General features: G+C 46.9%; 2 protein-coding genes across 2 annotated transcripts; both read left to right on the forward strand.

Moving 5' to 3' along the window:
• Positions 1–834: 834 nt before the first annotated feature.
• LOC125516102 (putative homeobox-leucine zipper protein HOX26) lies at positions 835–2,009 on the forward strand. Its single transcript, XM_048681580.2, has 2 exons — positions 835–1,414; positions 1,504–2,009. The coding sequence occupies exons 1-2, from the start codon at positions 1,043–1,045 to the stop codon at positions 1,759–1,761; spliced, it is 630 nt and encodes a 209-aa protein (XP_048537537.1). The 5' UTR covers positions 835–1,042; the 3' UTR covers positions 1,762–2,009.
• A 5,630-nt stretch (positions 2,010–7,639) lies between these two features.
• LOC125513923 (flavin-containing monooxygenase FMO GS-OX-like 8) lies at positions 7,640–9,836 on the forward strand. Its single transcript, XM_048679135.2, has 4 exons — positions 7,640–8,618; positions 8,715–8,933; positions 9,082–9,261; positions 9,375–9,836. Exons 1-4 carry the CDS (start codon positions 7,785–7,787, stop codon positions 9,609–9,611), a joined length of 1,470 nt encoding a protein of 489 aa, XP_048535092.1. The 5' UTR covers positions 7,640–7,784; the 3' UTR covers positions 9,612–9,836.
• The last annotated feature ends 2,759 nt before the right edge of the window (positions 9,837–12,595 follow it).

Here is a 12,595-nt window from a genome sequence, read left to right on the forward strand (position 1 = left end):
AAAATGCGCACGTGTTGGCCGCCAAGCAAGGCTGCCTTGGATGAACATGCGAGCCATGCCACAGTGTCCTGCACGCACCACAGGTCAGCACCACACATAAGGAAATTAAGCTCTCGTGGCATGCATGCATGCATGTGTGTTGCATTGCTGCATAGTGAAATAGTATACTACTTTCTCCGTTCCTAAATATAAGTTTTTTTTAAAGATTTCACTACGGACTATATACAGAACAAAATGAGTAAATTTACACTCTAAAATATGTCTATATACATCGTAGTTTGTATTAAAATCCTAAAAATACTTATATTTGGGAAAGGAGGGAGTATATGATATTATTTCTGTCTTTGAAAGCTTGTGTTAAATTTGTCTAAATACAATCTCGATGCTACACGTCGTGCTACCAGATACGCCAGCTTGCATTCTTTCATCTCAAATAAATAATATAAAAAGTGAGAGCAAGCAGGGGAAAGAAATGCCAACAAAGTTAAACGCAGAGTTTGACAGTTTCGCAAAACTGCCATGCATGCATGCTAGTATGTCCCTTAATAATAACCAGCATGGTAATTAAAAATCTATTATTTTGTTTACATATATACCTTTACAAAAATTATTTATCAAACGTTACTACATTAGAAGCTAAAATTTCAAAGTCCATCTATTTTATTTTGCGGGAAAAGTCCATCTATTTTGATCGGAAGCTAGCAGAAACTTTATATTGATGAACTTGGGTAAGAATATGAGCCAGTTTTATTAGCCTTGGCTAATTAGTTTTGCTCGGTCAAATCCCTCAATAAAGATTTTCCCCTCAGTAGTCAAACCAAGCATCAATCACCCGTAGTCAGCACTAAATGTCTTAATTAACTCGCACACGAAACCATACGTGGGATGCGACCGTGTCCAGTGTCTCGTAGCCACGCCACCTATAAAGCCTCCACGAACACAGCCCATCTGTTGGCCATCATCACCTAGCTACCCGGCGCCGGCGGCATACCTCCATATCCCTCTCGACGGCACGAGCGAATTCAGTTGATTTTGGTTCGAGATGTCTAGCCTGACCACCATGAGCAGCGCTAGTAGGGAGTCGCTGGAGGCGGAGGAGCTCGTCGACACAAGGCTGTCGCTCGTGATCGGTGCCGGGAGCCAACCGCCGCCGGTGCAGGCCCCTCTGCTACCGCCAGAGGCAGAGGGTCGTGTGCCGGGAAATACTGGAAGGAAGAAAGGGGAGAAGTGGATAGTAGGCGGTAGTACAAGGCAGCATGGCAAGAGGGCCAGGGCTGTGCACGGCGGCAGCGACATCGACGATGGCGACGACGGAGGGGACTCAGCCGGCCGGGCGAGGAAGAAGCTCCGGCTCACCGCGGAGCAGGCGGCGCTGCTGGAGAAGAGCTTCCGCGCCCACAACGTCCTCTCCCATGTACGTCCATATCTTCTGCTCGATCTCATCAATAGGTGCAAAGTAATTTGCATGCAAGAAGATTCTGATCGGATTTTTTTGAATTGCAGGGTGAGAAGCAGGATCTTGCGGGGCAGCTTGGGTTGAAGCCGAGGCAGGTGGAGGTGTGGTTCCAGAACAGGAGGGCGCGGACCAAGCTCAAGCAGACGGAGCTCGACTGCGAGCTGCTGCGCCAGTGGTGCGAGCGTCTCAGCGACGACAACGCGCGGCTCCGGCGAGAGCTCGCCGAGACACGCGCGGTTCTCCTCGTCGGCGGTTCACAGGGCTCGACGCTCACGGGGTGTCCGTCCTGCAACAGGCTCGCCTAGTCGATTTCGACTGCGAGATTACCGCCGCCATAGAACTAGTCAACTAGAAGTGCGCCGTCACGTAGCATAGGCTATAGCGTAGTGAGTTATCAACTGTAGGCATGACCGAAATTTAGAGTGTGTGGTGAGGTTTATGTAGACTCACTCACCTCAGCCTAACGAGCTGACAAGACTGATGCATGTACTACGCTGTACTTTGGTAGTTTCGTTATACATGTGTTTATTCACTTCCTCGTTCTGGATGATCACGATTCCTGCATGATCTCGAGCAGCAAAATTGGCCTCAAATATTAGGTCCTAAACTTGGTGCTCGTATTTTTCAGAATTTATTTTAATTTTTCCGGCGATGCTCATTCTGTGGGAGGGACCAGACCGCATCGCCTTGAAAAATCACCAAACACCATAGTACCGAATACACCGAGCCATCTCCGAAGGGGTCGACTCGACATTGATATTGCCGCTCGCTCCAGGCCATACAGTGCCGCTTCTGCAAAGAGATAGCAATGACAAAGAACAAGACCATGGGAGACACACATATATGATAGGAGATGATCGGGAATTCGGGACCATCCCACACAGAGTCGAGCATGCTACATCCAAGGGACAACACATGCCCGACGACATTGTCCCGCTACAACCAAAAGGAACCGGGTTCCACAACAATGCCTCAAGAAGGTGATGATACCAAGTGCCACCGCCATTGAGCCTAGGAAGACGGACTAGGGTTTTCACTCGGGTCATGACATCACAAATGGACCAACAACAATGCGCTCAAGAAGAAAGCAACACCCTCAAGTGTCATTGTCGCCAGTGCCAGAGCGTGGTGCTTTTGGTCCAACCCTGACAAGTGCCACCGTGAAACTAAGCTTGCCAGGCCAAACCACGGGGGTGTGGTGGTGGGGCGGGGGGAGCTTTGCTGCCATCACAAGGCCTCTAGACCGAAACCAGGGAGCTGTCAGCACCGAAGCCTCTAGACCACAACTGCTTGTCGATAAGCCAAACGTGCATCCTCTCCTTCCGAGGGCCGTCGCCCCAGCATCCAAGATCCTGAGTCTTTGCTGGCCTTCATCATTACAGCTCACTAGCCATGGTAGCAAGAACAGGAAGGCACCTCCTTCCACTGCTTAGCTGGACATCAGACACCGAGTCCCAACTAATCTTGTGACGTAGTCGCCCACACCGGCGTCCCCAACCAGTCCTGTCTAGACTAGGAGAGGGCACAACCAACTAGCGCCAGTTGACAACCCGCCATCAAGCACACCATGGCCATGGCCCTCTTCTGGCCTTGCGAATGTGCAACGAGCAATGTCTTATCCGTGGCCATTGAGCTGGGACCTCTGACAATGGGGCCCATGTTCAAGAATTCATCCGATTAACCAGTTAACTTGCCGATTAATTCCTAGTTGTAGGGTCGCGTGTAGCCGATAAACTGATAAATCGTCTGATGAATTGATTAAATAACCGATTAACTTACCGATTAGCCTATTAATCCCCTACTCGCTAGCCAACCGAGCAACTACTACTTAACGTTTTCCTTAACAATGAGGTGGGACTGCCTGAATCAGAACCGAACCAATGCACCGTACCATTCCGCACGCGCCGACATGAAAGGACCTCCGAGCTGCCACTGATTGACACATATCGCCGCTCACAAGAAGAAAGCACTCCGAGGAGGAGAGCCCCGCCGCTGTCGGCTGCGCGGGTGGAGGGGGGGGGGGGGCATGGGGCGGCGGCACTATGTAGGGTCCGGTCACCCCAGGCGAGAGCGACACAGGGGTGAAAGCCTGTTTTGAGAGCTGACACAGGGGGTATTTTGCAAATTTGTCTGCTCAACTATACTCCGTTGAACGGTCACTGAGTGTCACTTTCTCCTTGATCTTGTTTACCGCGCACCATGCATGACGGAAGCAACAGATTTCCTTAGATTATTTGTCCACGGTTTCACAACAGATGTACTAATGATTATCTGGTTTAACTCGCAGCCTTTCCTCACGGGTCCGACCAAGAAGCTGAGTTGTGTTTCCCGGTCTCAATTAGCTCTCGATAACCATCCAGGTTCCGTACGGCGAAGGATGGTCTTGGCCTAGCGTTTCCGATTTCAACCTTGGTTGCCCTTTTCAACAACCGCGGCGCGACCACCCGACGATTTTGTCGGTAGCACGTACGGGCGTCAAAAATCTCGATCGTAGGGTTCGCATGCAGAGTCGGGCGTCAAAAATCTCGATCATCATAGGGTTCGCATGCAGAGTCTGACTCATCAAGCTGGAGAGATCTCGTCCACTTCTGGAAATCATACGTTTGCATATCTATCTGTCTGCCTTGAACGAATGGGGGCTTTTCGCTAGCCGGTTTCAGCAACCGCGGCGCATCCACGAATTTTCGTGCCTATGTCGAAACCTCAGTTTATATACGGTTCTCATAGTGATCGCAGAAGATATTACCACAAGTGAAGAAACGGTCAGGGAAATAAAGTTCTAAAGTGTAAATAAGAAGTTCGGTTCTATATTGTCAAAAAAAAAAATCATCGCAAAAGTATAAGGACATGTACAGTGATGTTATCTTAAGATAAATGATGAGATGGAGAAAAGGAAACTCATAAAAAAAGGTTTGTCTTTTTTTAACAAGAGATGGTCTCTTAGCATAATATGTCTCACCATGTTTTTAAAACAGCTAGTTATTGAAAATAAAGCTAAGAGATGATCCATTGTTGTCTTTTTTGTTATATCTAAATTACATGCAAGACTTAAGATAAAACTATTTTATCCTGAGTTCGGATACGTGTTCCCTTTGCGCGAATGGCCAAGTTGGGGGTTACTAAATGCTTGTATTGGTTGGGCCTCGCCGCTATCTGTTGGTCCTTGTGGATGACCAGGAACAAGTTTACTATCAAGCATGTGTTCCCTTCCAAGTCTGCTGACTGCTTATTTAAAATTATCAAATTATGATGGATGACTAGAAACAAGTTTACTATTGAGCATGTGTTCCCTTCCAAGCCTGCCGACTGCTTATTTAATAAGAAGTTCGGTTTTATATTATCAAATTATTCTTCATCGCAAATGTATAAATCTTGCCTCTCAACTACAACACCTGATAATTTTGGACTACAATTAGAGCGGAGCTTGCTTTGCGGTCAACTTTTTTTTCTTTTATGAAAGAGCTTCCAATCTATTTATAATTAAAATCATGTCAGTATATAGAGAATATCATAGGTAACAAAAATTACAATCAATTTCGTGGACCACCTAGCAATGACTACTCGTTAGGAAACAAACTTGACTATTTGTGCCACAACAGCGTGACATGTTTTTGTTTTTTTTTCTTCTTCTTTTTGTTTTTCCACTGTGCGCATCCATAATGTCTTTCGAACATTTCGTTGTTGCAATTTATGGACTGAGTGTAATTGATATCTTCACGATACTATATATATTCACTTTGTCAAAAAAGAAAATGGGGCCACCTCAATGCATCAAACAGTTTAGTGCAGGTGACCTTGCTACAGGAAAAATGGTGATATCTCATGTGCATGTCCCAACTACCACGACCACTACTGCACGATGGCTACCACACCTTGAAGGCAGAGTAAAGCTGAACATCGGTGTGTCGTACATGGACACCAATAGGGAAACTGACCGGTTACACCTTAAATATTTGATTCTATAACTGAACACCTTAAATTAGAAACCTCAAATCTATATTATTACATTTAATATGAAACCTAATTTAATCGGAGCTCGCTCAATTCTACAGTGGCTATGTCCGGCGGCCGGCCGCGCTTCTCAGATTATTGGTCTGGTCGCCGGCAAGGTAGAGTAGTGCATGGAACACGAGCCGGCTCAGAGGACTCAAGGCGTCGCCATCTCCCATGCCCTACTCTTCCTCGTCGGAGCCCGGCACCCGTTGGGTGCCCGTAGACGTCAGATCGATGTTGGATCCATCTTGGGACGAGCCAGTGACGTCCACTATGATGTGGTTGCGACGCCAGAACTGTTGCACCATAACGAGCGCCGGAGAATGTGACTCTGCCTCGCCGACGTCCACCACCGCGAGGGCTACCGCCGCCTCCCGCGCCCGCTACCTCGCACGGCGGGCACGCGGTGCCATGTTCTCGTGGAGGAGACTTATGGTGCGCCCCGATGCTCGGCGCGTCAACGAAGGGGTTGCGATCCGCCACCGCGTTCGGACGCCAGACGGACCGCACCGCCTCCGGCGAGGAAGCGATGGCACACCTAGCACCGGATCCATGCGCCATTTGGGTGGACGCAATGGATTCCCGACAGAAGGAGTCTGAGCGCTGCCGGGCACGAGCCTCCTCCCGGGAGCGGCAGAGCGCAAGCCGAACGAATCTCCTCCTTGGGGCCGCGTGGGATGAGCTCAGGGTCGATGGATCTGGAGGTGAAGGACTCGGATCCTCTGCCGTCATGTCGGAGACGGCCGAAAATTGCCGGAGATGAGCGGGTGGCGGAGGTGAGATGAGTGTGAAGTGGTTAGGGTTTGGTCCGGCGAGCGGATGGGGACGAATATACATGGGGTCGAGTGGGTCAGAGTGGACTGGGTCCGACGTGACGGGTCTGCCTGGACGCCCTCATATTGGCCCCTTATTTGAACTGGATATGAGGGGTGTCGGTCAGCCCAGACATTTAAAATCTATTTGAGACGCTCGTCTGGGCCAGATTTTCACGACAGGTCGGTGATCGGACAGGCCGCCCCAGCTATATAACTGCCCGGATATTTGAAAAGAGTTTGGCACGTCCGGCTGTAGATGCTCTTAATTACTATTTAGGTGCCTTTGGCTGTGTGGAGGATCGCACAACTGTGTGGCTGCGATCTGGGCCTGCGGATGTTCCTATTTTGTGTAGAACGATCTTGTAATTCCTTGAGGAATGAAATCCCTTACACCACCCACACACAAAATCCTCGGTTGAACCGGTAACTAATGCAAAGTGGTACTCCGTGGTTATTTGCGACGGATTAGCATAAAAGTTGGGATTCGACTTGCCTGCTTTCTTCCCATGCTTCTATCCGTGCTTTCACTTTATCCTACGGCTGTCTTTTTCTCTTTTTTTTTTCTAATATAATCATCTCCCTCTTGATTTTAAGGGGATGGGGCCGGACCTTATTTTGTTTCAATTAAATCATGCCACGTATGCGGGAGCACGGATGGGTGCATGCAGGGAGAGCAGGCAAGTCTCGTCCCAAAAGTTGTAGCTTCTTGTTAGGCCTCTTAATTGTAGTGTTTTTAGGAATGTATGGCACGAAAGTGGTGGTTTCATGCTATTTACTCTAAGACCTCCTTTGATTTGGAGGAATATAATAGAAATTTTAGAGGATAAGATTTTTATAGGATTTTTTTTTCCATTAGAGCCCTTTGGTTCATAGGAATGGATTCCTATTTCTACATAGGATTGGTTCCTATCTTTCATATTTTATAGGAAAATAAAAATAAGCCTAGACTCAATGAAAAAATTCCTTTGGTATCAACCAAATGACATCTCATTTTCTATTTCTACTCATAGAATTTGAGATACATGTCATCTCATTTCCTATAAAATTTCTATTCCTACGATAACCCTATCCTATGAATCAAAAGAGGCCTAATATGGTGAGAAACAACAAAGTTGAGTAGTTGTATCAGCAATGATAGAAAATGTGGCGATGAGCAAAATCCAAATGGTTAAGCAGCTCCACTAGCTACGTCGCGCCATGTAGTTTGGGTTAGTTTGGGTTCCACGAGCACAGCATGTCGAAAAAATATATTTTTTATTTTGCAATGATGACCTGATGAGCATCTAAGCTAAATATTTTGATGTGTCGGTTACCAGCTAATGGTACTCCTATGTTCTGTCTTCTTAAATAACTGGGTGACATGACATCCACTCATGCATCCACTACACCAGCGAAGCTTTCTACAGCACAGTGGGTGGAGTGGCTGATCTGACAGAGAATGCGCACAAATAAAGGAGGCAGACGATGCCATTCGGTTCTTGACAAGATCAAATAATTCAATCACCTCCCCACCGCACGACATGCCAACGTCTCGATCGAAAATCGACATGGTCTCCGACGACATCAAGATCAAGCCATTGCAACGGCAGAAGGTATGCGTGATCGGGGCGGGTATGGCCGGGCTGGCGTCGGCCCGCGAGCTGCGGCGGGAGGGCCACGACGTGACGGTGCTGGAGCAGAGCGGCGACGTGGGCGGGCAGTGGCTGTACGACCCGAGGGTCGACGGCGCCGAACTGCTCGGCGCCGCGGCGGCGCCGGTGAAGGTGCACGGCAGCATGTACGCGTCCCTCCGCCTCATCAGCGCGCGGGAGAACATGGGGTTCACCGACTTCCAGTTCGAGCCCAAGGACGGCCGCGACGGCCGCCGCTTCCCGGGCCACCGCGAGGTGTACCTCTACCTCAAGGACTTCTGTGACGCGTTCGGGCTCATGGAGTCCGTCAGGCTCAACACCAGCGTCGTCTGTGTCGCCCCGGCGCCGGGCCCGACGCGGCAGTGGACGGTGAGGTCCGTCGATCTCGGCAACGGCAAGTGCGATGGTGCCGAGAAGGAGGAGGTGTTCGACGCCGTGGTGGTGGCCAACGGCCACTACTCGCAGCCGAGACTGCCGAGCATCCCAGGCATGGAGGCGTGGAGGGGGCGGCAGGTGCACAGCCACTCGTACAGGGAGCCGGAGCCGTTCCGCGGCGAGGTGGTGGTGGTGGTCGGGTGCGGCGAGAGCGGCAAGGACATCGCCATGGAGGTGCGCAGGGTGGCGAAGGAGGTGCACCTCGTCGCCAAGTCCATGGAGGAGGTCACCCAGGGCCTCGCCAAGGTGATCGCCAAGCACAGCGCCAGCCTGCATCTACAGCTGCACGTACGTACGTCACGTACTAGTCTTCTTTTTTTCGTGCTCCAGCCATGTCGTTCTCCACATGCATGAAAAACGAAATGATTGACCCGACAAGGTCAGGTGGAGCGTCTGTGCGAGGACGGACGGGTCGTGTTCGGCGACGGCTTCACTGTGCTCGCCGACACCATCATCTACTGCACGGGGTACAGTTACTCTTTCCCGTTCCTGGACACGGAGGGGGCGGTCACCGTCGACGACAACCGCGTCGGCCCGCTGTTTGAGCACGTGTTCCCGCCCTCGCTTGCCCCGTCGCTCTCCTTTGTCGGCATACCCATAAAGGTACGTGAACCTGCAGTCGAGAGTAAGTTAGCGACGTTGCATTAGATCTTTCCGGCACATACGTGCATCGCCCAAATGCAGAGATCGAAGATATATCCTCCTTTTCAAAAAAAAAAACCAAACCAAACAATGCATTTGGTTTTTGCAGGTGTTTGCGCCTTGGTTCTTCGAGGCTCAGGCGAAATGGGTGGCGCAGGTGCTGTCCGGCAAGAGGACGCTGCCGCCGGAGGAGGAGATGATGCGGTCCGTGGAGGAGTATTACTGCGCCAGGGAGGTCGCCGGCGCGCCCAAGAAGTACACCCACGACGTCAGCTTGTTTGACACCACGGTACAGACAACTATGTACACAACGTGCACGATCATTGGACGCCCGTACGGTGCCATAGCAAATTAAGAGATTTACACTGTGTTTTACATTGTTTGTTGCCTTGTGTTCTGCAGTACATCGACGAGTTCGGGAGCAAGTACTGCGACTTCCCTGGCGTGGAGAAATGGCGTTACGAGCTGCTGGTGTCGTCGTTCGTCAACATGCTCGACAACCTCGAGACCTTCCGCGATGAGTACGAGGACAGCGACACCATCCGCAAGGGTGTGGAGGAGTGGCACTTGTCTGCACAACAGGCCCAAGCTGCTGCTACGAAAAAACAATCACTTGGTCTTCTCGAACAAGTAGAGTGATCGATCGTGCACCATATGAGCGCCTTCCATTCCATGGCATGTCGTGTTCCACGCTTGCACACGCTCGGCATTGATGTATCTATTTCGTTTTCATAAACGGTCTTACAAACCGCTTATATAAGTGCATTTGTGTGATTTTGTAGCAAATTAGGTTGTATGCGCATCCCACGTTTTAAACACGTGGCTTTGTGATGAGACTTTTAAAAAAGGGATTGCTAAAACTCAGCTAGCTTTTTTTGTTGTTGAGAGAAGCTAAAACTCAGCTAGCCAGGACGATATCTCGTTCGATACGTCAAACAAGCTGGGACAATATCTCGTTCGATACGTCAAATGAGTAATGCTAGAGTCACGGGTAAGGTTTTATAGAGTTTGCGGATTGATCTTAGTTGGCCTTTACTGATTGGATTAGGGAGGGTGGAGGGGCCCACACCCCTGAAAATCAGAGGAGTAGGGGGGGGGGGGGCTAATTTGTGTGAAGAGAGCCCGTAAAGGTCGGTTGTTTTCCGTTGATGTAGGATTATCCTATATGAAACGCCCCAACGCGAAGACTATGCATGCGGGCCCTTTTAGCTAGGCCTTCTGGCCCAACAACACAATTCCCTTTGCAAAAGAAATAAAGAAAAATGTCTCAAAAAAATATCTGAAAAAAAGAAATAAACAAAATGTATAAAAACAAATAATTTATACAAAAAAATGAAAAAATAGTGTATAACATGTGCAGTGAGTATTACCTTTAGTGTACAAAAGTTAACGGCCATGTTATATGCAAAACATTTGCCGACATCTATTACATTACCAGAATACATGCATAGTAAAATTTGCATGCAAAATGTAGAAAGATAAAACTTGTAGAAAAATTGCCATGATGTAGATCAAAGTCAAAAAAGGGACTTGCTATATGTAAGTCGTCTGAAAATTTATTTTGGGCAAGTCAATAGTTTGGGCCATTAGATTAAAGATCAAATGACCGACCTTCTTTCTTGTTCCTCCAACTTTCTTCCTCCTCCAACCGTTCTCCTCCCACAAAATTAACTTGTCTAAATCTAAAACTCAGTCAACTTACATATAGCTCTTGTGGGGCAAAAGATTGCACAAACAGCATAAGTTTGCTATGATAGTTGGGTTAATGGTTCGAACATAATTTTACATTTTGTAAATAACATACATGAAATTTAAAAAATTGACATGGTATACAAACATAATTTACCATGATTTTTTCAAGTTTTTGCCATTTTGAAAAAAATAATCAAAAACAGAAATTTATGATGGTGTATAAAAGGTAATATAATTCCTTGAGATTTTGATAAAAATAATTAGCATGGTCCATAACAAAACAAAATTGCCATGGTCCAAACAGTAAATTTGCCATGGTCCAAAATAATTAATTTTTCATGCTCTAGAGAGGAATATAATTGACATGGTCCAAAAAGTAATTCAAATTTGGGATGATGAGAAACCTGAAACATACATACCATGGGTTGTTTCGATAGATTCTGCAAACCCCACAAGAGGAAAAACCAAATTACAAAAATGCATGAAAAAAGAAACAACTTGAGTAACCATGGCAACAATATTGGAATGGATATGTCGAAGACACAACAAAAGGTTGCCACCATGGCAACATATGCTTTTAGTTTGCCATGGGTTCTTAATTGAAATTTCCAAGGTTTTGCCATGGGGTTTAAATTTAAATTACCATGGGGTTTTAATTCAAATTGCCTTGTAAAATGTAATGAACTATACAAACACAAAATTACCAACATAAAAATTTCCATGGCAGACTTATATTAAATTTTTACATGGTATTTCAGTTAAACTTGCCATGTTTTGTATGAGAAAATTGCCAAGTATGTAAAATAACACAATATTAACAAAATTACTATGGCAGATGCATATGAAAATTTGCAAGGTTTTTTTATTGAAATTGCCATCCTTTGTATGGAAATAGAATGAAAATTGCAAAAAATAAATTATGAACAAAATTTCCATGGTGTATTAATATAAAAAATTGCCATGGTATTCCCGCTAGGAAATTACAGAACAATTTGCTATGGCAAAAATGAGTCTTGACTTACCATTTGGCTACATTATGGGTTGTAAAAAACATGTCTTGGTCCAATTAAAAAAATGCAAAGAGGACTCACCATGGTATATACTGTTGGGGAATGCAGTATTTCAAAAAAAATCCTACGATCACGCAAGATCTATCTAGAAGATGCATAACAACGAGAGTGGAGAGTGTCTCTACATACCCTCGTAGACCGAAAGCGGAAGCATTGAGTAACGTGCTACCTCTTGAGCATTGCGTTGGTTTTCCCTTGAAGAGGAAAGGGTGATACAACAAAGTAGCTTAAGTATTTCCCTCAGTTTTTGGACGCCACATCTATAAAAATGTTGCCATGGCAACCACAAAAATGTATTTCCATGGTTACTTGAGAAAAATAAGCATCATAAATGAAAAATATTCAAACTAATTTGGCGTGACACCCCAAAAAATAAGCTACATGTTGCCTTGACGAAAACTTGAAAAAGCATGCTCCCATGTATATTAAGAATGTCACCCCTGTGGCATTTTTCAACATTGTTTTGCCAAGGCAACTACTGTTGCATGTTTTGCCCTATTTAAAATGAGTTTTGCCATAATGTAAACATGAATGGTAAGGGATAACAAAATATACTTTCAATTGGCTATGAAAAAAATACAGCAGGATGTTGCCCAACATCAAATAGGCTATCACTAGTGCAGAACCGGGCAATAGCACCGGTTCGTAAGGCCCTTTAATGCCGGTTTGGTAACCGGCACTAAAGTGTGGGCACTAAAGGTCCCCCCCCTTTAGTACCGGTTCAACACGAACCGGTGCTAAAGGGCAACCACGTGGCATGAGCCAGCTCCGGGGGCAGGGAGCCCTTTAGTACCGGTTGGTGACACCAACCGGTATTAAAAGGTTCGGGGGTTTTGGTTTTATGATTTCTTTTTCATTTAA

The sequence above is a fragment of the Triticum urartu genome, chromosome 6A, assembly GCF_056163025.1.
Source record: "Triticum urartu cultivar PI428250 chromosome 6A, HENAU_Tu73, whole genome shotgun sequence".
In the NCBI taxonomy this organism is placed as follows: Eukaryota; Viridiplantae; Streptophyta; class Magnoliopsida; order Poales; family Poaceae; genus Triticum; species Triticum urartu.

Coding starts and splice junctions, on each gene's coding strand:
- LOC125516102 (XM_048681580.2), top strand. CDS start 1,043: ATGTCTAGCCTGACCACCATGAGCAGCGCTAGTAGGGAGTCGCTGGAG. Junction 1,415..1,503: donor CCCACAACGTCCTCTCCCAT/GTACGTCCATAT, acceptor TTTGAATTGCAG/GGTGAGAAGCAGGATCTTGC.
- LOC125513923 (XM_048679135.2), top strand. CDS start 7,785: ATGCCAACGTCTCGATCGAAAATCGACATGGTCTCCGACGACATCAAG. Junction 8,619..8,714: donor GCCTGCATCTACAGCTGCAC/GTACGTACGTCA, acceptor CGACAAGGTCAG/GTGGAGCGTCTGTGCGAGGA. Junction 8,934..9,081: donor TTGTCGGCATACCCATAAAG/GTACGTGAACCT, acceptor TGGTTTTTGCAG/GTGTTTGCGCCTTGGTTCTT.